General features: G+C 39.6%; 1 protein-coding gene across 1 annotated transcript in view; it reads left to right on the top strand.

Moving 5' to 3' along the window:
* The first annotated feature begins 19,952 nt into the window (after positions 1-19,952).
* The window catches only part of CRB1 (crumbs cell polarity complex component 1), a 79,755-nt gene continuing 74,964 nt past the window's right edge, over positions 19,953-24,743 (top strand). The window contains 1 exon segment of the mRNA XM_056110535.1: positions 19,953-20,022. Coding sequence (XP_055966510.1) covers positions 19,953-20,022 — 70 coding nt within the window.

Here is a 24,743-nt window from a genome sequence, read left to right as displayed (position 1 = left end):
CACTTGTATGTAAATTTAACGACTTCATCTTTTCTAGCAGCTGCATAGTATTCCATTGTGTAGATATGCAAAGTTTCTTTAACCAATCATCTCTTCTCGGGTACTCGGGTTTTTTCCAAATTTTGGCTTTTGTGAACAGTGCAGCAAAGAACATAGAAGTGCAGATGTCATTTCGACTGTACTTTTTTGCCTCTCTGGGATATATTCCCAGGAGTGGTATTGCTGGGTCAAATGGGAGCTCAATTTTTAATTTTTTGAGAATCGTCCATACTGTTTTCCAAAAGGGCTGAACCGTCGGCATTCCCACCAGCAGTGAAGGAGTATTCCTCCCATTTTCTTTTTCCCTTTTTCACCACATCTGCACCAACACCACTTGCTTTAGTTCTTTTGGATGTGGGCCAGTCTCTGTGGTGTGAGATAATATCTCACTGTTGCTTTGATCTGTATCTCCTTGATGATTAGTGATGTAGAGCATTTCCTCATGTGCCTTTTAGCCATTCAGATTTATTCTTCGAAAAAGTTTCTGTTAGTTTAGTCGCCCCATTTTTTTGATGGGGTTGGATGTTTCCTTCTTGTGGAGTTCAACCAGTGTTTTGTATATCCTTGATATCAAGCCCTTGTCGGATGGGTATTGGGTGAATATTCTTTCCCATTCTGTAGACTGTCTTTGTATTTTGGTCACTGTTTCTTTGGAGGTGCAGAAGCTTCTTAGTTTAAGATTTGTCTATCTCTGTTTTCACTTGCTTGACCAGTGGCTTGTCATCTTTGAGGATACCATTAGCTTCAATGTCATGGAGGGTTTTGCCAACCTTGTCTTCAATGTACCTTATGGATTCCGGTCTGATATTGAGGTCTTTAATCCATTTTAATCTTACTTTTGTACATGGTGTTAGGTAGAGATCTGAGCACATTTATTTGCCTGTAGCTGTTCAGTTTTGCCCGCACATTTTGTTAAAGAGGCTTTCCTTGCTCCACTTGACATTTCTTGCTACCTTATCAAAGATTCCCTTGATCACTTGACTTCCCATCAATCATCGATTTGTTCAAGCGGGCATCAGTAATGTCTCCATTCGTACCTGTCGCATGCTAGTGTAGCCCAATGGCATCTCTTCATTCTAGAAACACGAAGAGCCTCAAATCGATCATTCAGGGTCTTGACGAAGAAGTCTGACCATCTTGTAGGTGGGTGGCCACACGGCCTTTTGACGTTCCATGGAATCCAGTTGGTAACGGCTCTAGTCCAGCGGTCATCTCCAAATCTCATTATGTGTCCAGCCCATCTGATTTTCAACACCTTAGCAAATGAGACAGCATTTTTGATTCTTGACCATCGACGGAGGTCAGAACTTCGGATTCTTTCTCTCCTTTGAGTAAAATGTGATATTTCAAGCATAGCTTTTTCGATTCCTCTTTGGGAGACCCAAATAGTGTTCTCATCCTGTTTTCATAGGGCCCAAGTCTCTGAGGCATATGTTAATGCAGAAAGAACAGTGGAATTGAAGAGATGTGCCTGGAGCCAGAGGTTCTTCATCCTCTTAGCTATTTCTTCGACGTTCTTGAAGGCATTCCAAGAGGCTCTCTTCCTCCTGCGCAACTCAGGTGCCAGATTATTCGTCATGTTGAGTTCTCAACCTAGGAACACATAACTGTTTCATTCGGAGATGGTCATTCTCTTGAGAGCAAATGGAATGATAGGAACTATATTATTTCTCATAAACATTGTCTTCATGAGTTCAGTTGTAGTCCGACCTTTCCACGATTGAAGTCGGCCAGCATTTGTGCCACTTGGCTAATGTTTGGTGTTATTAGAATGACGTCAAAGCGTAGGTGGTGTAGTTGCCGACCATCTATCTTCACTCCCATTCTTTCCCATTCCAGTCATCGCATGACAATCTCAAGGGTGGCACTGAAGAGTTTCGGTGAAATGGTATCACCCTGCCGAACTCCTCTCTTGACATCGATGATCACTTCTTTGTAGAATGGTGAGATCCTGGTAGTGAATCTGTAATACAGCTCATGGAGGATACTGATGTATTAAGTATAAATACCCTGATTGGCTAGGGCTTTAATGATTGCTTCCATCTCAACAGAATCAAAGGCCTTCTTTAAATAAGGCCTAATTTGGGAACACCTTATCAAAGTTTAGCTGATCATATATTTGCCGGGAGAGGGTGGTGGTGTCAGTATATCCAAACCAGTTTCATTGGTCTGCGGCTCTTCCTTTGTTCCAGTACCATGCTGTTTTAATTATTACCACTTTGTATTAGAGTTTGAGGTTGGAGAGGTTGATTTCTCCCATTTTCTTTTTCCCAAGAATTGCTTTAGCTATTCGTGGGTGCTTATTGTTTTATATGAATTTCAGGAGTATTTGCTCTATTTCTTTGAATAATGTCATGGGTATCCTTATAGGAATCACATTGAATTTGTACAATACTTTGGGAAGTATTGCTGTTTTAACAATGTTAATTCTCCTGATCTATGAGCAGGGGATATCTTTCCATTTCCTCGTGTCCTCTTTTTGTTCCTGAAATAGCGTTTGTAGTTTTCCTTGTACTGGTCTTTTATGTCCTTAGTTAAGCTTATTCCTAAGTACTTGATTTTCTGAGGCACGATTGTGAACAGATTTTTTTCATATCACTTTCTTATCTCTCATTATTTGGGAATAGGAAAGCCATGGACTTTTGGATATTGATTTTATAGCCCACAACTTTACTATACAAGTGTATTGTTTCTAAGAGTTTCTTGGTAGAGGTTTTAGGGTTGTTTAAGTATAGTATCACATTAACTGCGAATAGTGAGAGCTTGGTTTCTTCCTTTCCTACCTGAATGCCCTTAATATCTTTTACTTGCTTAACTGCTATTGCAAGTACTTCCAGTACTATATTGAACAGCTGTGGAGAGAGAGAGTGGGTATCCTTGTCTCGTCCCTGATCTTAGAGGAAAGGCTCTTAGTTTTTCCCCATTGAAGATGAAGCTTGCCATAGGCTTGTGGTAGATGGTTTTAACTATATGAAGGAAAGTCCCTTCTATACTGATTTTGGCGAGGGTTTTCATCATAAACATGTGCTGGATCTTGTCAAATGTTTCAATACATCTATTGATATAATCATATGTTTTTATCTTTTCTTTTGTTGATATTATGGATTGGGCTGGGTGCTTATTGTTCCATATAAATTTCAGGAGTGTTTGCTCCATTTCTTTGAAGAAAGTCATGGGTATCCTAATAGAGATTGCGTTGAATTTGTACAGTGCTTTGAGAAGTATTGCCATTTTGACAATGTTAATTCTCCCCATCCATGAACAGGGGATATATTTGCATTTCCTCGTGTCCTCTTTATTTCCTGAAGTAGCGTTTTGTAGTTTTCTTTGTACAGGTCCTTTACTTCCTTAGTTAAGCTGATTCCTAGGTACTTGATTTTCTGGGGCACAATTGTGAACGGGATTGTTTTCTTCATGTCACATTCTTCTCTTTCATATTTGTGTATAGGAAAGCCATGGACTTTTGGGTATTGATTTTATAGCCTGAAACTTTACTATACAAATCTGTTGTTTCTAGGAGTTTCTTGGTAGAGGCTTTAGGGTTCTCTAAGTATAGTATCATATCATCTGCAAATAGTGAGAGCTTGATTTCTTCCTTCCCTACCTGAAAGCCCTTAATATCTTTTTCTTGCGTAATTGCTATTGCAAGTACTTCCAGTACTATATTGAACAGTAGTGGAGTGATTGGGCATCTTTGTCTAGTCCCTGATCTTAGGGGGAAGGCTCTCAGCATTTCCCCTTGGAGGATGATGCTTGCTGTAGGATTGTGCTAGATGGCTTTAACTACATTGAAGAAAGTCCCCTCTATCCCCATTTTGGCTAGGGTTTTCATCATAAAGGGGTGCTGGATCTTGTAAAATGCTTTCTCTGCATCTATTGATATGATCATATGATTTTTATCTTTTCTTTTGTTGATAACGGTCAGTCGGTCGGTCCTCCCGTTGTTCATCGATTTGCTCGAGTGGGCCCAGTAACGTCTCCATCATGAGACTTCTTGTTACTGTGTTTGGCATATCGAATACTTCACAGGTAGCTTGCCAGACTCTGCTGTGCGGGCGAGATACTCTTTGTAGCTTGCCGGGCTCTCTGAGAGGGGTGGAGGAATCGAACTCGGGTCGACCATGTTGGCCGCTTGTAAGGCAAACGCCCTACCGCTGTGCTATCGCTCTAGCCCTTTTGTTGATATGATAGATTATGTTGATTGATTTCCGAATGTTAAACCATCTTTGCATCCCTGGGATGAATCCCGCTTGGTCATCGTGCATGATCTTTTTGATGAGTTGTTGAATTCTATTTGCTAGTATTTTGTTGAGAATCTTCGCATCTGTGTTCATTAGGGATATTGGCCTGTAGTTTTCTTTTTGTGGTGCCTTTGTTTCCTTTTGGTATTAGAGAGATATAAGCCTCATAGAAACTGCTTGGGAGATTTTTGGTTTCTTCAATTTCCTAGAAAATCTTGAGAACTGGTAATATGTCCTCTTTAAATGTTTGGAAAAGTTCCCTAGTGAATCCATCTGGACCTGGGCTTTTGCTTTTGAGAAGCCTTTTGATTACAGTTTCAATTTCCTTGATATTAGTAGGTTTATTCAGGTATTCCAGATCTTGGTTCAACTTTCAGAGATTATAGGAATCAGGAATTTATACATTTCTTCTAGGTTCTCTTGTTTTGTGGCATACAGACTTTCAAAGTAGTCTCTGATGATCTTCTGAATTTCTTTGGTTCCCGTTGTGATGTCCCCCTTTTCATTTCTGATTCGGTTTATTGAAGTTTTCTTTCTCTCTTTCTTTGTGAGGTTTTCTAGTGGTTTATCAATTTTGTTTATTTTCTCGAAGAAACAGCTCTTGATTTCATTGATCTTTCAGATTGTTTTTTGGGTTTCCATGTAGTTGATTTCTGCTTTAAGCTTTATGATCTCTTTCCTTCTGCCTGGTTTGTTCTCCTTTTGTTGGTCCTTTTCTATGATCTTTAGCTGTGAAGTCAAATTGTTTATGTAGACCCTTTCTTCCATCCTGAGAAATGTTTGCAGAGCTATAAATTTTCCCCTTGATGTCTTTAGCTGCGTCCCACAGGTTCTAGTTGCTCGTGTCTTCATTCTCATTTGTTTCAAGGTATCTTTTGATTTCTTTCCTGACCCTCTTGTTGTTGAACATTGAGTTGTTTAATTTCCAGGTAGTTGATTTGGTTTTCTGCATCTGAACATGTTTAATTTCTATCTTTAGTGCATCATGGTCTGGAAAGATAGTTGATATAAGGTCTATCTTCCTGCTTTTGTTGAGGTATGCTCTGTGGCCCAGAACATGGCCTATTCTAGAAAATGTTCCATGTGCACTGGAAAAGAATGTGTATTCTTTTTGGGGGGATATAAAGTCCTGTGTAGATCTATTAGGCCTCTGTCTTCTATTTCTTCCTTCAGAGCCATTATTTCCTTGCTGAGTTTCAATCTTCTTGATCTATCCAGAAGTGATAAAACGATGTTAAAGTCTCTAAGTACTATTGTGTTGCTTGCAATGTCTGTCTGAGGTCTGTTAGCAGATGTTGTGGGTATTTGGCTGGTCCCTCATTGGGTGCATATATGTTTAGGAGTGAGATTTCTTCCTGCTGTACATATCCCTTGATCAATAAAAAATGGCCTTCACTGTCCCTTCTAATCTTTTTAACCTGAAATCTATGTCATCCAACACTAGTGAGGTCACCCCAGCTTTTTGAAGGGGATTTTTTGCTTGCAGGATTGTTTTCCATCCTTTGACTTTAAGTCTGTGTTTGTTCTGACTTTCATTTGCGTTTTTTTGTAGGTAGCAGAATGTTGGTTCTATCTCTGAATCCATTTTACCACTCTGTGTCTCTTAATTGGTGAATTTAGACCATTGACATGGAGAGAGATTATTGTCATGGGGTTTTGTGTTATCTTTCTGTAAGGGTTTGTTGTGCTTGTAGGGGTTTGTCTTGTCTTACAGTAGCCCTTTAAGCCCTTCCTTTAGGCTTGGTTTTGAGTCTATGAAGTTATCTAGAAAATAGTGTACCATTCCTTTGAGTTTGAGCTGGATAAAGTATTCTTGGTGAAGCATTCAGTTCACTGAGCTTTTTCACTATATCCCACCATTGCCTTCGGGCTTGGAGGGTTTCCTCTGATAGGTCTGCTGTGAATCTAAGGGGTGTTCTTTTGTATGTGATTTCTTTTTTTGAGCTTGCAGTATCGTGTCTCTATCAATGACATCCATCATTCTAACTATGATATGTCTTGGAGTGTTTTTGTTAGGGTCTCTTTTAGACGGCACCCTTTGGGCTCCTTGAAACTGGATGCCTGCATACTCCAGCTCTGGGAACTTTTCAGCAATGATTTCTTTAACAGTGACTGTTTCATTGGGATTGCTTCCCTGACCTTCTGGTACTCCAATGATTCTAATGTTTTTCCTCTTGAAATCATCCCCTAGGATTCTGATTTGCTCTAGAGCTATTTTGAGGTCTTTTGCCATTTTTTATTGTTGCCTGTAGGCTTCCTGCAGCTCATCTTCCAGCTCACTGATTCTGTCTTCGGCTGTAGCCATTCTACTTTTGAGGGCACACACTGAGTTCTTTATTTCATTTACCAAATCCTTTATTCATGACACTTCTGTGCGTAGCTTTTCAATTTCTGCTCTCATTTCTTCCTGTAATTTCTCAATTGTCCATGTTTCCATTGTTTCTTCCATGTCCTTCTTTAATTTACTGGATATTTGTCCTACTGTTTCTTTGAGTTAATTGAAGATCTTCAATAGTTCATCTCTGAATTCTTTATTGAAGAGCTCACATTTGTGAGTCATGCCTGTTGAAGCTTCTGGACTCTTTTCATCATCCTCTCCTCGTGTTGGGGATTTGCACTATTTCTTTATGTTGTTGTGGTGTTATGGAGACTGAGACGTGACACAAGATTGCTGGGTATGGGTAATTTACCTGCAACCACATGAGCAGCTGCTGGCCCCAAAATAGGCCATGCCCACTTCTGCAGAAGCCAAGCCCACTTCTGCAGATGCCACACCCCCCACAGATACCGGGGAGAGGGGAAAAAGCAGCTACAGCACTGGGGACTGAGGGCGAAGGCGCTAGGGGAGGTTGGACGGCCCAGGGTCTGAGAGGATACCTGGGTCCTGGTGGCGGGGAAGGTGGCATTCTGGGCTGATTTTTCACTGACCTGGGGGAGGGAGAAAAGCCTCAGTGAATTTTCTTTAACCATCATCCCTCTCAAAAAGGCTGCTCAGGTTCCATGGTAAATAGTCACACAGATGTGATGATTCATATTTGTTTGTTTGTTTTTGTTTCTTTTAAACAAAACTTATTCACTTGGAGACCCCACAAACAAGGTTCTAAGTCACTGGAACCATTTGGGGGTGGGAAAGAAGAGAACCTAAATTAACAGAAGTAGATTGGACTGGGTGACTTTTTGATAATTTTTAATGCTAATATAACTTCTGAAAATCAAAGCAGTATTGATAACAAGGAAGTTATAAATGTGAAATAGTGAAGATAATATTTAGAAGATCCTTATAAATGATTTTCAAGCTCTTTTAGTTAGTACAATAAAAGTTTAATGGAGCAGATTTTTTATTTTCTATAGGTGTTAATACTTTAAATTGTTAATACTTTCAGGAAACTATTACAAAATCAATAGTTCATATAAAATCCTATTTTGAGGAAAATTCTGGCAAATGGCGAATTTTTGATATCTTGACAAGTTTACATTTGAACTTAACACAGTACATTTGCGTGTTCATTTTTAGTGGCTTTTACATTTGAAACTCATGTAATATTACAATACACTGTTGTTACTCTGGGCTGGAGCGATAGTACAGCGGGTAGGGTGTTTGCTTTGCATGCGGCTGACCCAACAGACCAGAGTTCGATGCCTCTGCTTCTCTCGGATAGCCCAGCAAACTACTGAGAGTATTTTGCCTGCACGGCAAAGCCTGGCTTGCCAGCAGTTATCTGGCAAGCTCCCTGTGACGTATTCGATATGCCAAACACAATAACAGCAAGTCTCACAATGGAGACATTACTGGGCCCACTCAAGCAAATCGATGAACAATGGGAGGACAGTGCTACAGTTGTTACTCTAATTGAAAAAATAAAATAACACCAAAATATTTAAAAGTAAAGATTTCTAACATAAAGACAGTACCTAGATATTTACTATAAATTTATTTGTGTAATTATACAACCTAAATACAATTTTTATTTACTATTTAGTAATTAGCAGTAAGACTTAATTTTCTGTATCTTCTCAGGACAAGGAAGTTTGTTTAATATTCTTACATATGTGATCATCTCACTATGTATTTTAAAATTTTAGCAAAGTATTTTGCTTTGATTTTTTAACAAAAGAATTTGAAATATAGATAAAAATGATCAATATTTCTATTTAACACCTGGGTTCTTCAAAGCACAAGTTGGTTAAATTAAAAGCAGCGTTCTTTTAGAGTCACTCTCCAATGGATACTCTGGAATGTCGTCAAAAATTTTGGCAAAGAAAAATCTTTCTGGGGATGGGAGGTTAAAAAAAGGCCAGGGCCTCGCATTTATCTATTTCTTTGAGTGAGTTTTAACACCACTGACCTGGCCAAACTCCAATACCATTTATTATATCTTGCCTGTCTCCATTGCCCTTGAGATTTTAATAAGGCCCCATATTTCTTGTCTTAACCTACTTTCATAATATTGCTTGGAGTAGCCATCCAGCTGTAGTGTTTCACTTAAGTAACTGGATTTATCTGGCGGTTTAAGAGCATCTTTGTATCTCTTATTCCTCCACAGAAGCAGGAAGAAGCTCAGTGAATTTGTTTCAGTGAAAAGATTTGCGCAGCTTAGACAAATTGATAAGAAAATCCAAGAAAAAATAATCCAATTTTTCAAGCATTTCTCCTAGTGCACTTATTAGGAAAAGTGATAGAAGCAAACCCCTAGCTGAGCACTAAACTTCCACCATAGTTAAATTCTACAAGCCCCCCCCCCCACCCCAAGGAAAATGCTACAAGAAATTAAAACACCGGGAAGCTTTGCACCGAGACACTTTCCAGATCATCTGAAGCCTCTTTTGCCTTTGAATTCTCGCTGTTGGCTCTTGGGTACTTTGATCCATCCTGTCTGAACACATTGCCATGCCAAGTTACACAAAGCAGCTCAACAGGACTGACAAGGCCCAGGAGCCAGCATAAGTGCATATCTGGCATCTCTCCTCTTGAATTTTCCTTCCTAGTTGGTAAGGATTTTTTTTTTTTTGGTATGCAAATCATGCCCCTAAATGTGATAGGCAAGGGGAAGCTATTGCTCAGTTTCTCCTGGAGCGATAGCACAGCGGTAGCACAGCGGTAGGGCGTTCGCCTTACAAGCGGCCAACATGGCCGACCCGAGTTCGATTCCTCCGCCCCTCTCGGAGAGCCCGGCAAGCTACCGAGAGTATTTGATATGCCAGACACAGTAACAACAAAGTCTCCAATGGAGACGTTACTGGGCCCGCTCGAGCAAATCGACGATCAACGGGAGGGCCTTTACCTTTACCTTTACCTATGCAAATCATGCCCCTAAATGTGATAGGCAAGGGGAAGCTATTGCTCAGTTTCTCCTGGTTTGCAGTGAAGAATGTATTTTCTTTCATGGTTCCAATATCTAATCTGACAACCATTCCCATTGGAATCATTGAACTTGGATACCAAGAGATCATTCATTAATATCTTCTTTATGATTTTATTTAAACAGTACTTCACTCAATCAGCCCTTAGTAGGCTTTTTTTCAAAGGGTCTCTTGGTCCAGTCCACTCTGGTATTCACCATACCCCAACTGGGGTTTCTAATTCTTTTATTTTATATGTTGCCTCCCCTCTCTTTTTCTCTTTAGCTCTCTCTTACCTCTCCTCTAATACTTCTGAAATAAGACTATTTTTCTTTGAAAATATAATAATGGGGGTAGAGTGATAGCATGCAACTGACCCTAGTTCAATCCCTGACAACACATATAACTCCCCGAAGATCACCAGGAGTTATCCATGAGTGCCTCTGAGTATGGCCCTAAAACAAAGGCAACAATAATAAATGACCTTTGGGGTTTATTCTCACTCTTTCCCTTGCAATAATTTGTCTATTCAGGCAATGTCATCAGGTAAATATGAATTTTTCTTTGTAATATAAGGGTTATTATAATTTAAAAAATGATATTTTGACTTTGCTTGAATTTCTCAGAATAAATAACTCATTTATTTCATAGTTCATAGCCAATTTTAGATAAGAACATGCTGAAAATAAATAATATATTCTACTTTCAGATGAAGAGTAATTATTTTCTTTAGATTTTTATAGTGATATCCTAAAACACTTTATTCATGGCAAATTCATACATTAAATTTATTTTCACATATATATATGTAAACTATATATCTGGTGTTCCTCAATTGACACAGTTACCTTTGGTCCTTGGTAATAAAGTCTATAGCTGTAATTCTGTAATTGATTTGGTCAAACAAGAACCTATAGTAGATGATTAAAGACTCAAGAGGTTAAGCAGATAGCCTTCAATTTGTACGATGACAGAATAACTCTTTGCAGTAGTAATAATGAGCAGTGTTCCCATCTCAAATTAATATAAAAACGTTCTGAAACCACTTAACTCACATGAAAAATTTTTTGTAGAAATTTATACACTGATAGGTAAAGTTGAATACATAGCAACCAGTGAGACAGCGTAACTCCTTAAAAATGTTCTGCACACTTTAATGTAAGGACCCAAATAATTTATGGGCGTAAGGGAGTAAACTCTTCCCAGCAGATGGATTTGATGCTTTCCAAATGGCCTTTCCTCCTTTAAGCCAAAAGAAATTTGATTCAATACATAGTTTTCAATGCATACAGAGCACATAGCCCTTTCCATGCATTCCTTTATTAAACAAAGTGAAATGAAACTGTGATGGGAATTAAAAGCATGTACCACATCCAGACTTCCTTGATGTGAACATAAATTATTCTATGTCCCTCTATTTCATCATTTACAAGATAAGGGAAAGCATAGTAACCTTATTTACGAAGTGGTTGTATGGAATAAATGAGTTAACATATGCTAAATGACTTAAAGCAGCCCCTGGGTCAGAAAACGCCCAGTACAGTATAAGTATTTACCATCATAACCCTTGAATATAGACATATCCCCCTTGAGTATAGACACTGTGGACTTTTGATTTTATTTTCATTATCCCTAATTAAGCTTGATACATATTTGATAACCAATAAAATATGTGCTGAAGAAATAAACAATGAATCATTGAAGGGGCAGATTGAGTGAAAGTCTTTATAATTTTAATGACAAATATCAAAATTTATTTATTTATTTACTATTTATTATTCCATTATTGGAATGAGAAAGTAATCTCAAAGACATCACAAATAACTATTCTTAACATGGTCAAATTTTTACAAAGAAATCTATTTTTATTTTTATTTTTTAAATTTTTATTAGTGAGACAGCATGAGGTACAGTTGTAGACTTACAAATTTTGTGCTTGGGTTTCAATTATACAATGATCAAATACCCATCCCTCCACCAGTGCTCATTTCCCACCACCACAGATCCCAGTAGAAATCTATTTTTAAAGCAGCAAGTTTGATGTTGGAAATGTAATTGCATATCAATTATTTATAGAAGATACAAAACAGAAAATATTCTAAAACTTAAATTGTCATTAAAAGAAATACATATGTATGTATATATTTGGATGCACAATAACAAACACGGTTATGTTCTCAACAAATATTTGTTTAGACCTGTGATGGGCATGATTGTAAAACTTAAGAATACTAGATAAACCATACTTTTGCCCTCTGGTACCTTACATTCTAGGCAAGAAGAAAAATAATAAAAAATATTTGCACACAAACTTATTTTCAGAATACATTTAGCCACTTTTTAAAACTTTACTGACCTCCAAGGATCAAGATCATGATCACGACCATCCTGTTATTTGTCGATTGCCTCGAGCAGGCCCCAGTAACGTCTCCTTCATCCTAGCCCTGAGATTTTTAAGAAAGTGCCATATTCAAGGCTCTTTAGGAGAATGAGACCCATCATTGTTACTGGTATTTGGCATATTGGGTATGCCACAGGGAGTTTGCCAGACTGCCGTGTGGGCAGGTTACATTCGGTAGCCTGCCAGTTTGTCCAAAGTAGGAACGAGATAATAAGATGTCATAATAAGATGTCGCACAGCCGCGAATGTGGCTGCGCGCTTCCGGGAGCTGGGTTTTATAGTCTCTGAGTCTTGGCCGTTGATGGGATTACACGGTGCCAGGGGGCCAGTTGGTGGGTGTGACCCCCCGCCTACTGGAATTTGGAGGACCTGGGTGGAGGATGCTCAGCCCCAATCCGAGTAGGCTTGAAGATCTCAGACCCGGGACCTGCATGCCTTTGTTCCTCTGCTGGTACCTTCGTGTGTGCGGAAAGTGGTCTCAGCATGGTGGTGGCTGGTTCTGGAGGTCTTCAGCTGCCGGAGCCCTGGTCGGGGCGGGGAGGAAAGCTCAATCCGCTCCCCTCCAAGGGGCCTCGATGAGGACAGCCAGGCGTGGGGGCAAGAGACTCTTTTAAAACTTTACTGACCTCCAAGGATATAGGCCTAAATCTCAACCATTAAACAGTGGTTAGATTTAATTTTCTCTATAATCAAAGTAAGAAATGGGTAACTTCTCCTTAAAAAACTACTAAACTAAGTTTATTTATCCTCTGTGGGGGCAGAATTCTAAAACTCTGTTTCACAATCATCCAAGGACTTGAATGAACCCAAAGCCTGAGAGTTTCTGGCCCATCTAGTTAATACTCTCACTAGCTTAACCTGCTCTCCCACAGCCACACAGTCTTGATTTGTTGAAGCAAATGCATGTTCTTTTTAGTCAGCATGTAAGATTCCTATACAGTTATAAGAGCTTCCTTATGAAATAAAACTAAAATTATTGATATTTGGGTAAACTAACATATAATTATTTCCTTGAAATCTTCTGAGTTTCATCTCTGTATTTTCAGTTGGCTTTAAATATGCTCTGATCCCATATAACCTTCATTACTCTCAGGCCTCTTGCAAATATCTTTTTTTTATGATTTATTTTTATTAGTGAAATACCATGAGGTACAGTTGTAGACTTACAAATTTTGTGCTTGGGTTTCAATTATACAATGATCAAATACCCATCCCTCCACCAGTATCCATTTCCCACCACCACAGATCGCAGTATCCCTCCCACCCCCCATTCCCCCCATCCCACCCTGCCTCTGTGGCAGGGCATTCCCTTTTGTTCTTTCCCTACTTTTGGGTCCTGTGATTTGCAAGAGAGACATTGAGAGGAAATCTTCTTTGGTCTATAGTCTACTTTCAGCATGCTTCTCCCACCCTGGGAGGATCCTCCCAACACCCTTTATTTGGTGCTTTCTTCTTTATCTGAGCTTCCTTTTCCCCTAGCATGTGTGGCTGGCCTCCGAGTCATGGAGCAAAATTCCTGGTACTAATCTCGGCCACTCCTGGGTGTTAGTCTCCCATTTTGTTGCTTTATGTTCCCCAGATGAATGCAATGTTTCTGTGTCTATCCCGCTCTTTCTGACTCATTTCGCTTAACATGATGCTTTCCATGTAGTACCACTTGTATGTGAATTTCATGACTTCATCTTTTCTAACAGCTACATAGTACTCCATTGTGTAAATGTACCAAAGTTTCTTTAACCAGTCATCTGTTCTCGGGCACTCAGGTTTTTTCCAGATTCTGGCTATTGTAAAGAGTGCTATCTTGCAAATATCTTTGAGTGACGATGAATGCAGGGTGTAGAGCTAGTTTGGCAGCTGAATTTATCCTGCTGCATACAGCAATTCTGAATTCAAGAGGATCTGAACTAGCTACTTATTGATAAATTATTTATGATATTGATTTATAAAGTTACTGCACACAATCACCAGCAAAGCACCCAGAACTGCCCACCACTGTCCTTCTGTCACTAATGGTCAGAACTTCATTCTGTGCCAACTCCACCAGACACTGTTGATATTTTCTCATCCAAGGCCTAGTGTTTGTCATTGGTCCATACTATCTATTCCCATGTTTTGTCCCTAGATTCCAAGATGAGGGATACTTTAGTATTTGTTTTTCCCTTTGACTGATTTCCCTTAACATGTTTCCAGTTCCACCACAGCCTGATTTCATCTTTCTTACAGCTGCATAATATTACACTATAGGCATATATATTTATATTTCACAATTTCTTTATCTTTCTTTATTCATTCATCTGCCATTGGACATTTGGCTTATTTCCATAGCTTGGCTATTGTACTCAATGCTTCAATGAGCATAGTGGTGCATATGTCTTTTTTTTTTTATTAGTGAAGCACCATGGGATACAGTTGTAGATTTACAAATCTTTGTACTTGGGTTTCAGTCATACAATGATCAAATACCCAACCCTCCAACATGGCCCATTTTCCACCACCATGGATAATATCCTCCCATCTCCCCCTCCCACCCTGCCTCTGTGGCAGGGCATTACCTTTTGTTCTCTCTCTCCTTTTGGGTGTTGTGGTCTGCAAAAGAGGCATTGAGTGGCACACATGTTCAGTCCATAGTCTACTTTCAACATGCATCTCCCCTCCTGGGAGGATCCTCCAAACACCCTTTATTTGGTGCTCTCTTCTCTATCTGAACTGCCCTTTCCCCTAGAATACCCGGCTGGCCTCTAAGCTATGGAGTAATCCTCCTGGTGTTGATCTCAGCTATTCTTGGGTATTAATCTCATATTTTGTTACTTTATATCCCCCAGATGAATGCAATCTTTCTATGTCTATCCCTCTCTTTCTGACTCATTTCGCTTAGCATGATACTTTCCATATTGTACCACTTGTATGTAAATTTCATGACTTCATCTTTTCAAAGAGCTACATAGTACTCCATTGTGTAGATGTACCAACGTTTCTTTAACCAGTCATCTGTTCTTGGGCACTCAGGTCTCTCCCAGTTTCTGGCTACTGTAAAGAGTGCTGCAATGAACAAACAAGTGCAGATGTCACTTCCGCTACACATTTTTGCCTCTCTGGGATATATTCCCAGGAGTGGTATCGCTGGGTCAAATGGGAGCTCAATTTCTAATTTTTTGAGGAACGTCCATACTGTTTTCCAAAAGGGCTGAACCAGTCGGCATTCCCACCAACAGTGAAGGAGTGTCCCTTTCTCGCCACATCCACGCCAGAATCGGTTGCTTTTGTTCTTTTGAATGTGGGCCAGTCTCTGAGGTGTGAGATGGTATCTCATTGTGGTTTTGATCTTCATCTCCCTGATGATTAATGATGTAGAGCATTTTCTCATGTGCCTTTTAGCCATTCGGATTTCTTCTTTGAGAAAGTTTCTGTTCATTTCATTGCCCCATTTTTTGATGGGGTTGGATGTTTTCTTCTTGTGGAGTTCAACCAGTATTTTGTAAATCTTTAATATCAACCCCTTGTCAGATGTTTATTTGGCGAATATCCTTTCACATTCTGTAGACTGTCTTTGTATTTGTGTCACTGTTTCTTTTGAGGTGCAGAAGCTTCTTAGTTTAAGATAGTCCCATTTATCTATCTCTGTTTTCACTTGCTCGGCCAGTGGCATGGCATCTTTGAAAATACCATTAACCTCAATGTCATGGAGGGTTTTGCCAATTTTGTCTTCAATGTACCTTATGGTTTCTAGTCTGATGTTGAGGTCTTTAATCCATTTTGATCTTACTTTTGTACATGGTGTTAGGCAGAGTTCTGAGCCCATTTTTTTGCATGTAGCCATCCAGTTCTGCCAGCACAATTTCTTAAAGAGGATTTCCTTACTCCACTTCACATTTCTTGCACCTTTATCAAAGATTAAATGATCATATGATTGAGGGGAGATGTCAGTGTATTCAACCCTGTTCCATTGGTCTGCAGTTCTGCCTTTGTTCCAGTACCATGCTGTTTTAATTATTACTGCTTTGTAGTAGAGTTGGAAGTTCGGGAGGTTGATTCCTCCCATTTTCTTTTTCCCAAAAATTGCTTTAGCTATTCGCGGGGGCTTATTGTTCCATATAAATTTCAGGAGTGTTTGCTCCATTTCTTTGAAGAATATCATCGGTATCCTTACAGGAATTGCATTGAATTTATACAATGCTTTCGGTAATATTGCCATTTTGACAATGTTAATTCTCCCGACCCATGAGCAGGGGATATCTTTCCATTTCCTCATGTCCTCTTTCATTTCCTGAAGTAGCGTTTTGTAGTTTTCTTTGTACAGGTCCTTTACTTCCTTAGTTAAGCTGACTCCTAGGTACTTGATTTTCTGGGGTTTGTTTTTTTTTCATGTAGCTTTTTTTTCATGTAGATTGTGTTTTTTTTCATGTAGATTGTTTTTTTTCATGTAGATTGTGTTTTTCATGTAGATTGTGAACAGGATTGTTTTTTTCATGTAGCTTTCCTCTCTCTCACTATTTGCGTATAGGAAAGCCATGGACTTTTGGGTAATGATTTTATAGCCTGCAACTTTACTATACAAGTCTATTGTTTCTAAGAGTTTTTTGGTGGAGGTTACTGGGTTCTCTAAGTATAGTATCATATCATCTGTGAAAAGTGAGAGCTTGATTTCTTCCTTTCCTACCTGAATGCCCTTAATATCTTTTTCTTGCCTAATTGCTACTGCAAGTACTTCCAGTACTATATTGAACAGCAGCGGAGAGAGTGGGCATCCTTGTCTCGTTCCTGGTCTTAGAGGGAATGCTCTCAGTTTTTCCCCATTGAGGATGATGCTTGCTGTAGGCTTGTGGTAGATGGCTTTAACTACGTTGAGAAAAGTCCCCTCTATCACCATTTTGGCTAGGGTTTTCATCATAAAGGGGTGCTGGATCTTGTCAAATGCTTTCTCTGCATCTATTGATATGATAATATGCTTTTTATCTTTTCTTTTGTTGATATGGTGGATTATGTTGATTGATTTCCAAATGTTGAACCATCCTTGCATCCCTGGGATGAATCCTACTTGGTCATGGTGTATGATCTTTTTGATGAGTAGTTGGATTCTATTTGCTAGTAGTTTGTTGAGGATCTTTGCATCTGTGTTCATCAGGGATATCGACCTGTAATTCTCTTTCTTTGTGGTATCTCTGTCTGCTTTTGGTATCAGTTTGATACTCACTTCGTAGAAACTGTTCGGAAGTGTTTTTGATATTTCGATTTCGTGGAAAAGCTTAAAGAGGATTGGGAGTAAGTCTTCTTTAAAGATTTGGAAGAATTCACTAGTGAATCCATCTGGGCCAGGGCTTTTGTGCTTGGGGAGACTTTTTATTACCATTTCAATTTCCTTGGTGGTGATAGGTCTGTTCAGGTATTCCAGGTCTTCTGGGTTCAGCCTTGGGAGTCTGTAGGAGTCTAGGAATTTATCCATTTCCTCGAGGTTTTGATGTTCCGTGGCATAAAGCTTCTCAAAGTACTCCCTGAGGATCCTTTAAATTTCTGTAGTTTCTGTTGTTATGACCCCCTTTTCATTTCTGATTCGGCTTATTAGGGTTTTCTCTCTCCCCTTCTTTGTGAGTTTTGCTAGAGGCTTATCAATCTTGTTAATTTTCTCGAAGAACCAGCTCTTGATTTCATTGATCTTTCGGATTGTTTTTTGGGTTTCCATCTCGTTAATCTCTGCTCTGAGTTTTATTATTTCCTTCCTCCTGTTTGGGTTGTGCTCTTTTTGTTGGTCCTTCTCCAAGCTCTTAAGCTGTGAGGTCAGGTTATTTATGTGGGCTCGCTCCTCCTTTCTGAGGAATGCTTGTAGAGCTATAAACTTTCCTCTTAAGACAGCTTTTCTGTGTCCCATAAGTTTTGGTAACTCGTGTCTTCATTTTCATTCGTTTCTAGGAATCTTTTGATTTCCTCTTTGATTTCTTTTCTAAGCCACTCGTTGTTTAATAGCGCACTGTTTAATTTCCAGGGGTTTGATTTAGTTTTCTGTTTTTGTGAGTGATTTACTTCTAATTTCAGTGCATTGTGGTCTGAGAAGATTGTTGATACAATATCTATCTTCTTAATTTTATGGATGTATGCTTTGTTGCTCAGCATGTGGTCTATCTTGGAGAATGTTCCATGTAAGCTTGAGAAGAATGTGTATTCAGCCTTTTGAGGTTGAAGTGTCCTGTATATATCTACTAAGTCCCTTTCTTCCATTGCTTCCCTCAGATGAAGTATGTTCTTGCTAAGCTTGAGTCTGGTTGATCTGTCAAGAGGTGACAAAGCGGTGTTGAAGTCTCCCCCTAGTATTGTGTTGCTATTGATGTCTTTTTCCAATCTATGAGTAGTTGTTTTAGGTACTTTGCTGGTCTCTCATTAGGTGCATATACATTTGGTATTGTAAGTTCTTCCTGTTGTACAGATCCTTTGATCAATAAGAAATGGCCTTCACTGCCTCTTATGACCTTCTTCACTCTGAAATCGATGTGGTCTGATATTAAGATGGCCACCCCAGCTTTTTTATGGGAGCTGTTTGCCTGTAGGATTGTTTTCCAGCCTTTGACTCTGAGTCTGTGTTTGCTTTGACTATTGAGATATGTTTCTTGCAGGCAGCAGAATGTTGGGTTCATTTTTCTAATTCATCCTGCCACTCTGTGTCTTTTAATTGGTGTGTTTAGCCCATTGACATTGAGAGAGATTATTGTTATGGGATTTTGACCCATTGTTCTTTTGAAATTAGGTGTATTTGAGGGGCCTGTCCTGTCTTAAAGTAGCCCATTTAGTTGTACTTGTAACCATGGTCTTGAGTCAATGAAGTTCCTGAGCTGTTGTTTTTCTGTGGAACTGTGTGTTTTTCCTTCTATTATGAATGAGAGTCTCGCTGGGTAAAGTATTTTTGGAGATGCATTTATTTCATTGAGTATTTTCACTATGTCCCACCACTGTTTTCGGGCCCTGAGGGTTTCATCAGAAAAATCAGCTGTGAATTTTAAGGATGCTCCTTTGTAAGAGATTTCTTTCTTCGATCTTGCGCTTTCAGAATTTTGTCTCTGTCTAAAGTTTTGGTCATTTTGATCAGGATGTGTCTTGGGTTTTTTTTTTGTTCGGATTTCTTCTAGCTGGTACCCTTCAGGCCTCCTGAATGTGGTCACAAGTTTTCTTCAGCTCTGGAAATGTTGTAGCAATGATGTCTTTGACAGTTTCTTCTTCATCAAGGTTTTCTTCCTGTCCCTCTGGGACTCCAATAATTCTTATGTTACCCCTCTTGGCTTCATCGCGATCTCCTCTTGCCATCTGTTCCCGAACTGTGAGTCTCTTTTCCATTTTCTGCTCTTTTCTGGCGAGTCTCTGAACTTCATCTTCGAGCTCACTGATTCTGTTCTCAGCAGCTGTTACTCTGCTGCTGAGGCCTGCCACTGAGGTTTTCAATTCGCCTACCAGGTTTTTCAGGTCTGACATTTCTGATTGCATTTTTCTCATTTCTGCCTTCAAATCCTCTTGTCTTTTATTGGCATTGCTTTCCATTGTTTCTTTTAGTTCCCTAAGCATCCTAAGTAGCTCCCTTCTGAATTCCTTGTCAGAGAGGTTGTCTAACACTACAATACTGTTGGTGTCTTCTGGGCTAGCCTCTTCAATAAGAAAGTTTGTTGGGCTTTTGCGTTGCTTTACTATTGTGACCAGTGTGGTTTAGTCCTTCACGTTCACTGTTACTATTCTGGTTGAGTGAGGAGAGAGTTCCCGGATCCGTTCAGCTTTGTTGCCGCGAGATGGGATGTTGCCTCAGTTCCCGTCCCGCTCATGTCAAGGGAAAAAACTGGCTATTCTAGGGAATCAAGCTAGTTGCGCATGCCCAGGGAGAGTCCCAAGCCGTGGGGGCAGGCTGTACCTGGTTGAATGAGGAGAGACTGCCAGGAGCCATTCAGTTTTGTTGCCGAAAAATGGGCCTCGGTTCCCGTCTGGCGCAGATCATACTGTTCCCTCTTATGGTGGGAATGGATTTTGGATCAGGTTGGTCGATGGTAGGCACCCTTCTACGTTTCTGAGTTTGACCTTCTTCTCAATCAAGCGTTATGCTTTGTTTTATAACCGACATTGAATGGAACTTTTTGAGGAGGTGCTATTTGGTACTGGGCTTATACAGCTATTTTCAAACAGGTCTTTGTTGGAAATGGAGTAGGCGAGTGGGATGTTGTTGGATTGTAGTAGAAGAGGTGGGAAATATTTGGTTGGTATTAGGCCACAAGTTGTGGGATGAGAGTTCCTGAGTGATTGATGTGAGTGATATAAGTGCGGCTGTCCACTGAGGAGAAGGCCACGCCCACATCCACTTTTGGAGGCCACGCCCCCTTCCTGGTGACCACGCCCCTAGCCGGTCCCAGGCCACTTCCACCCAGGATCCTGGAATGGAGGAAGGGTGGTGGACAGTCTTCCCGCTGGGCGGGGATGGAGGCGGGAATGGAGGTGCGGCTGGGGGGGCAGGAGCGCTTCCCGGCTGAACCACATATGTCTTTTTGAATGAATGTTTTTGCATTTGGGGCATAGATGTCAAGAAGTACAATCACAGTCAGAGATTTTATTACTTTGTTCCTCACTCTTCCTTGTTGGTGGGTTTCCTGGAGTTTGGTTTTCCTGGGATAATTATTTTTCTCTATATATAATTTCATTTAAGTGAAATACCCATTGTATTTTAAATTTTGTTTTATTTCTAATTAAATAGAAACTATGACTTTAAATGTAAGCTACCAAAGTTTTTTTTTTTTTGTAAATATTTTTGAAGAATGACCAAGAATTTTACTTCAGTGGAAAGTCAAAAGAGATTTGTGTGGAATCACATAAGTCTTAACTCAGAAGTCAAACTGAATGCCTTGGGCAAGATTTCACTGTGGATGTGGTTTCCTTAGCATCTTATTGATTTTACAAAAAGAAAATGGTTACCAGGCTTAGGTTTCAAAAACTAAATTTATCACTTCCATAAGAATGTTTAATGTGCTATGCAATTTTATATTATTATTTGTTTGTTTGTTTTAATTTTTGTTAGTGAAACACCATGCAGTAAAGTTGTAGACTTACAAGTTTTTGTGCTTGGGTTTCAGTTATACAATGATCGAGTACCCATCCCTCCACCAGTGCCTATTCTCCACCACCAATGATCCCAGTATCCCTCCCACCCACTTCCATACCCCTATTTCACCCTGCCTATGTGGCAGGGCATTCCCTTTTGCTCTCTCTCTCTCCTTTTGGGTGCTGTGGTTTGCAAAAGAGGCATTGAATGGCAATACTTTGGAATCAGTCTAACTAAAGAGGTAAAGGTCCTCAATGAAAACTACTACAAAACACTACCCCATAAAAGAGGACATGAGGAAATGGAAACATATCCCCTGATCATGGATAGGAAGAATTACATTATCAAAATGGCAATACCCCCAAAGCATTATATAGATTCAATGAAATTCCTATAAGAATACCCATGAAATACTTCAAAGAAATAGATCAAGCACTCCTGAAATTCATATGGAACAACAAACGACAACGAATATAAGCAATTCTTGCGAAAAAGACATGGGGAGGCATTACCGTCTCCAACCTCAAACTCTACTACAAAGTGGTAATAATTAAAACAGCATGGTACCAGAACAAAGGCAGGGCTGCAGACCAATGGAACAGGGTGAAATCCATACACACAACCCCAAATGTATATTATTATTTTAAAATATTTTGTTAGTGATTTCAAGTTGCCATTAAAAGAAAAAAGCAGAGGGAGATTGCTTTTCCCAGTGTTTTCCTCATGAAATGTGAAAGATTCATGAGATAATGGCTTCCAGCAATTCAATGCTTCTGGAAGATTATTTTCTACTATTAAATCTTCTGAAAGAAAAAAAATATATATCCCCAGCATCATTACTGCTATCATTATCTGAATGTCACAAATGAGTGAGTGTGTAGATTTTCAAAACTATTTTCCAGGGTCAAGCAGTGGAGAAAAGGCAAGGTTGGGAGCTGTCTGTGACTGTAGGCTTCAAGTGCTCTCAAGTGAGCTCAGATTCCTACCTAGAAAGCACAGTGCAGTATACTGGGCCCACATATTCCCAAACGAGAACAAGGAACGTACTCACCTACCCAACTTCACAGACCAGAAATGGGCGGGCATGGCCACATGCGCCTCAGTGAATCTAGACCCTTTTTATTTCATCTAGAGTCTAGAGCATTTCTTCTAGATTCTAGAGCATTTCATCTCAAGGTGGAAAAGCTGCTTCTTGACGCGGGTCCTCCTTCCTAAAAGTAGTTAACATTCCCGAGTTCCACAGGCCTGGCTAGCTTCAGGTAAAGCCTTTGATTTTGGCAATACAATGGGCATATGAAAGTTGAAATATGATTGGTTATTGCACAGCACATAATGCCTCCAAGACCCAAATTATCCCCTCATGCTTTTCAAGCGTAATTGTTTAGCCTTTCTCCATCCTCAGCACAGGAACGACCTTTTTGCATAGCTGCATTGCTCACTTGCCCTCCTGTACGCAGTAGCTTCTACTTAAGGAAATTTGTGCAACACCTGTTCTCTGTCAGTTATCTTTCCTCTCTTGTAAAGATGCTTGGATAGAAAAAAAAGTAAAAGTAAAACTAATCTTCTTCATTAAAGGTGGAGAGACTTTTAATAAAACTGGACTTGCTCTGTTCTTCAGAGGATAAGCAGAAATCTTTGAAGGATTTTCTGTCTGAGGAGTTTCCAGGGAGGAAAGGATATGATTCAATCAGCTAGTCAGCTAAGCTCATTAATTCAGGGAACTTGCTTCTAAAACAGGAATTCTCCAAATTGCTGCTCTTGCTGATCACCTTTTCTTCCGTCTCACAACTTTCAGCCTTTGAGACAAACTGCACTGTTAATTCTTTGAATAAGTTGTGCAATGGTATATTATAGTTGGCTAAAATTGTGGTATTTCACACACTTTTCAAATTGTAATTTCAATGAAAAAAACCTATGGATTGTTTTGCCCGAAACAATGTCCCCCTTCCCCCCCAACCCCCACTCTACCTCCCCTGCCAAAAATATGTAGAGATAAATGAAGCATTTCTTGACGCTGCTCTTTCCTTTATTATTCTCTTTGATGTTCTGCAAGAAAAGTGTGTATTTAACATATAGGTAAGCAAACTGTGAAGGAAGAAGCTTCCAGGTTTCTCTTTGTTGTCAATCTTTTTCCTCAAATAAACGAGTTGTTTTAATTTTACTTATTTGGCTTTAGAGCCACACATGGAAGTACTCGGGGATTATTCCTACTCTGCACTCAGGGATCCCTGTTGGCACACTCAGGAGACCATGTGGGGTGCCAGGGATTAAACTATGTGTTAGGCAAGCACCTTAGCCACTGCACAGTCTCTCTGACTCAATTAGTTATTTAGAAAAGTAATGACAGTAACAAAATATTAAATATATTAGTCAAAAAATTATTATGCTTAGAATATATTATTCTAAAAATATTCGAAGTAGAACATAGTCATGTTAATAGAATATACTTAAGAGAGTAATATTCAATAATCAGCTACATCAATTATAAAATAGTATTATGATATTGTTACCATCACTATTAGCAAGATGATCATTACCGTTACAATTTCCTTGGGGAGAAACATCAAGCAGAGGTGATTTTCCACATGGTTGGGGAGCGAGCCTAGGTCATGCCCAGAGACTGGCTCATGGACACAGTGGCTCAGGGATATCTATGGCAATCCCCAGTTGTGCTGTATTACCATGTGGTGCTGGGAATCAGACTCAGGGTCTCCCATGTGCTAGGTGTGTGCTCTATCACATGAGTTCTCTCCCTGGCCCCATTATAACTTTGAGGCAACTTGAATTCTCTTAGATTTTCCAAGTGTCTTATATAACCCCTGGGGTCTATTGTAGTCTGGTGACTAATAGTTAACAGTATAATGTTAACTGTATTATGCACTTGAAAGGTACTTAAATGTTTTCACCACATACATAATCATATAAGATAAGCTTATGAGGTGATGGTGTTGTTGACTAACACTGTGGTAATCATTTCTGAATGTAAACATATGCATATATAATAGAATCACCATATTATTAAACTTACACAAGGTTTTTTTAAAATTAATTTTATTAGTGAAACACCATGAGGTACACTTGTAGACTTACAAATTTTTGTGCTTGGGTTTCAGATATACAATGATCAAATACCCATCCCTCCACCAGTCCCGATTTTCTACCGCCATGGATCCCACTATCCCTCCCACACCAATCCCCCCCATCCCACCCTGCCTCTGTGGCAGGGCATTCCCTTTTGTTCTCTCTCTCCTTTTGGGTGTTGTAGTCTTCAAAGAGGCATTGAGTGGCAATCATGTTCAGTCCATAGTCTACTTTCAACATGCATCTCCCATCCTGGGAGGAACCTTCAAACACCCTTTATTTGGTGCTCCCTTCTCTATCTGAGCTGCCCTTTCCCCTAGAATGCCCGGCAGGCCTCTAAGCCATGGAGTAATTCTACTGGTACTGATCTCAGCTATTCTTGGGTATTAATCTCCTATTTTGTTACTTTAAGTTCCCCAGATGAATGCAATCTTTCTATGTCTATCCCACTCTTTCTGACTCATTTCGCTTAGCATGATACTTTTCATGTAGTACCACTTGTATGTGAATTTCTTGACTTCACCTTTTCTAACAGCTACGTAGTACTCCATTGTGTACCAGTGTTTCTTTAACCAGTCATCTGTTC

The sequence above is a fragment of the Sorex fumeus genome, unplaced genomic scaffold (assembly GCF_029834395.1).
Source record: "Sorex fumeus unplaced genomic scaffold, SorFum_2.1 ptg000010l, whole genome shotgun sequence".
Taxonomy (NCBI): Eukaryota; Metazoa; Chordata; class Mammalia; order Eulipotyphla; family Soricidae; genus Sorex; species Sorex fumeus.
The sequence above is the reverse complement of the archived record's forward strand: the minus strand, read 5'-3'. Positions and strand labels throughout refer to the sequence as shown.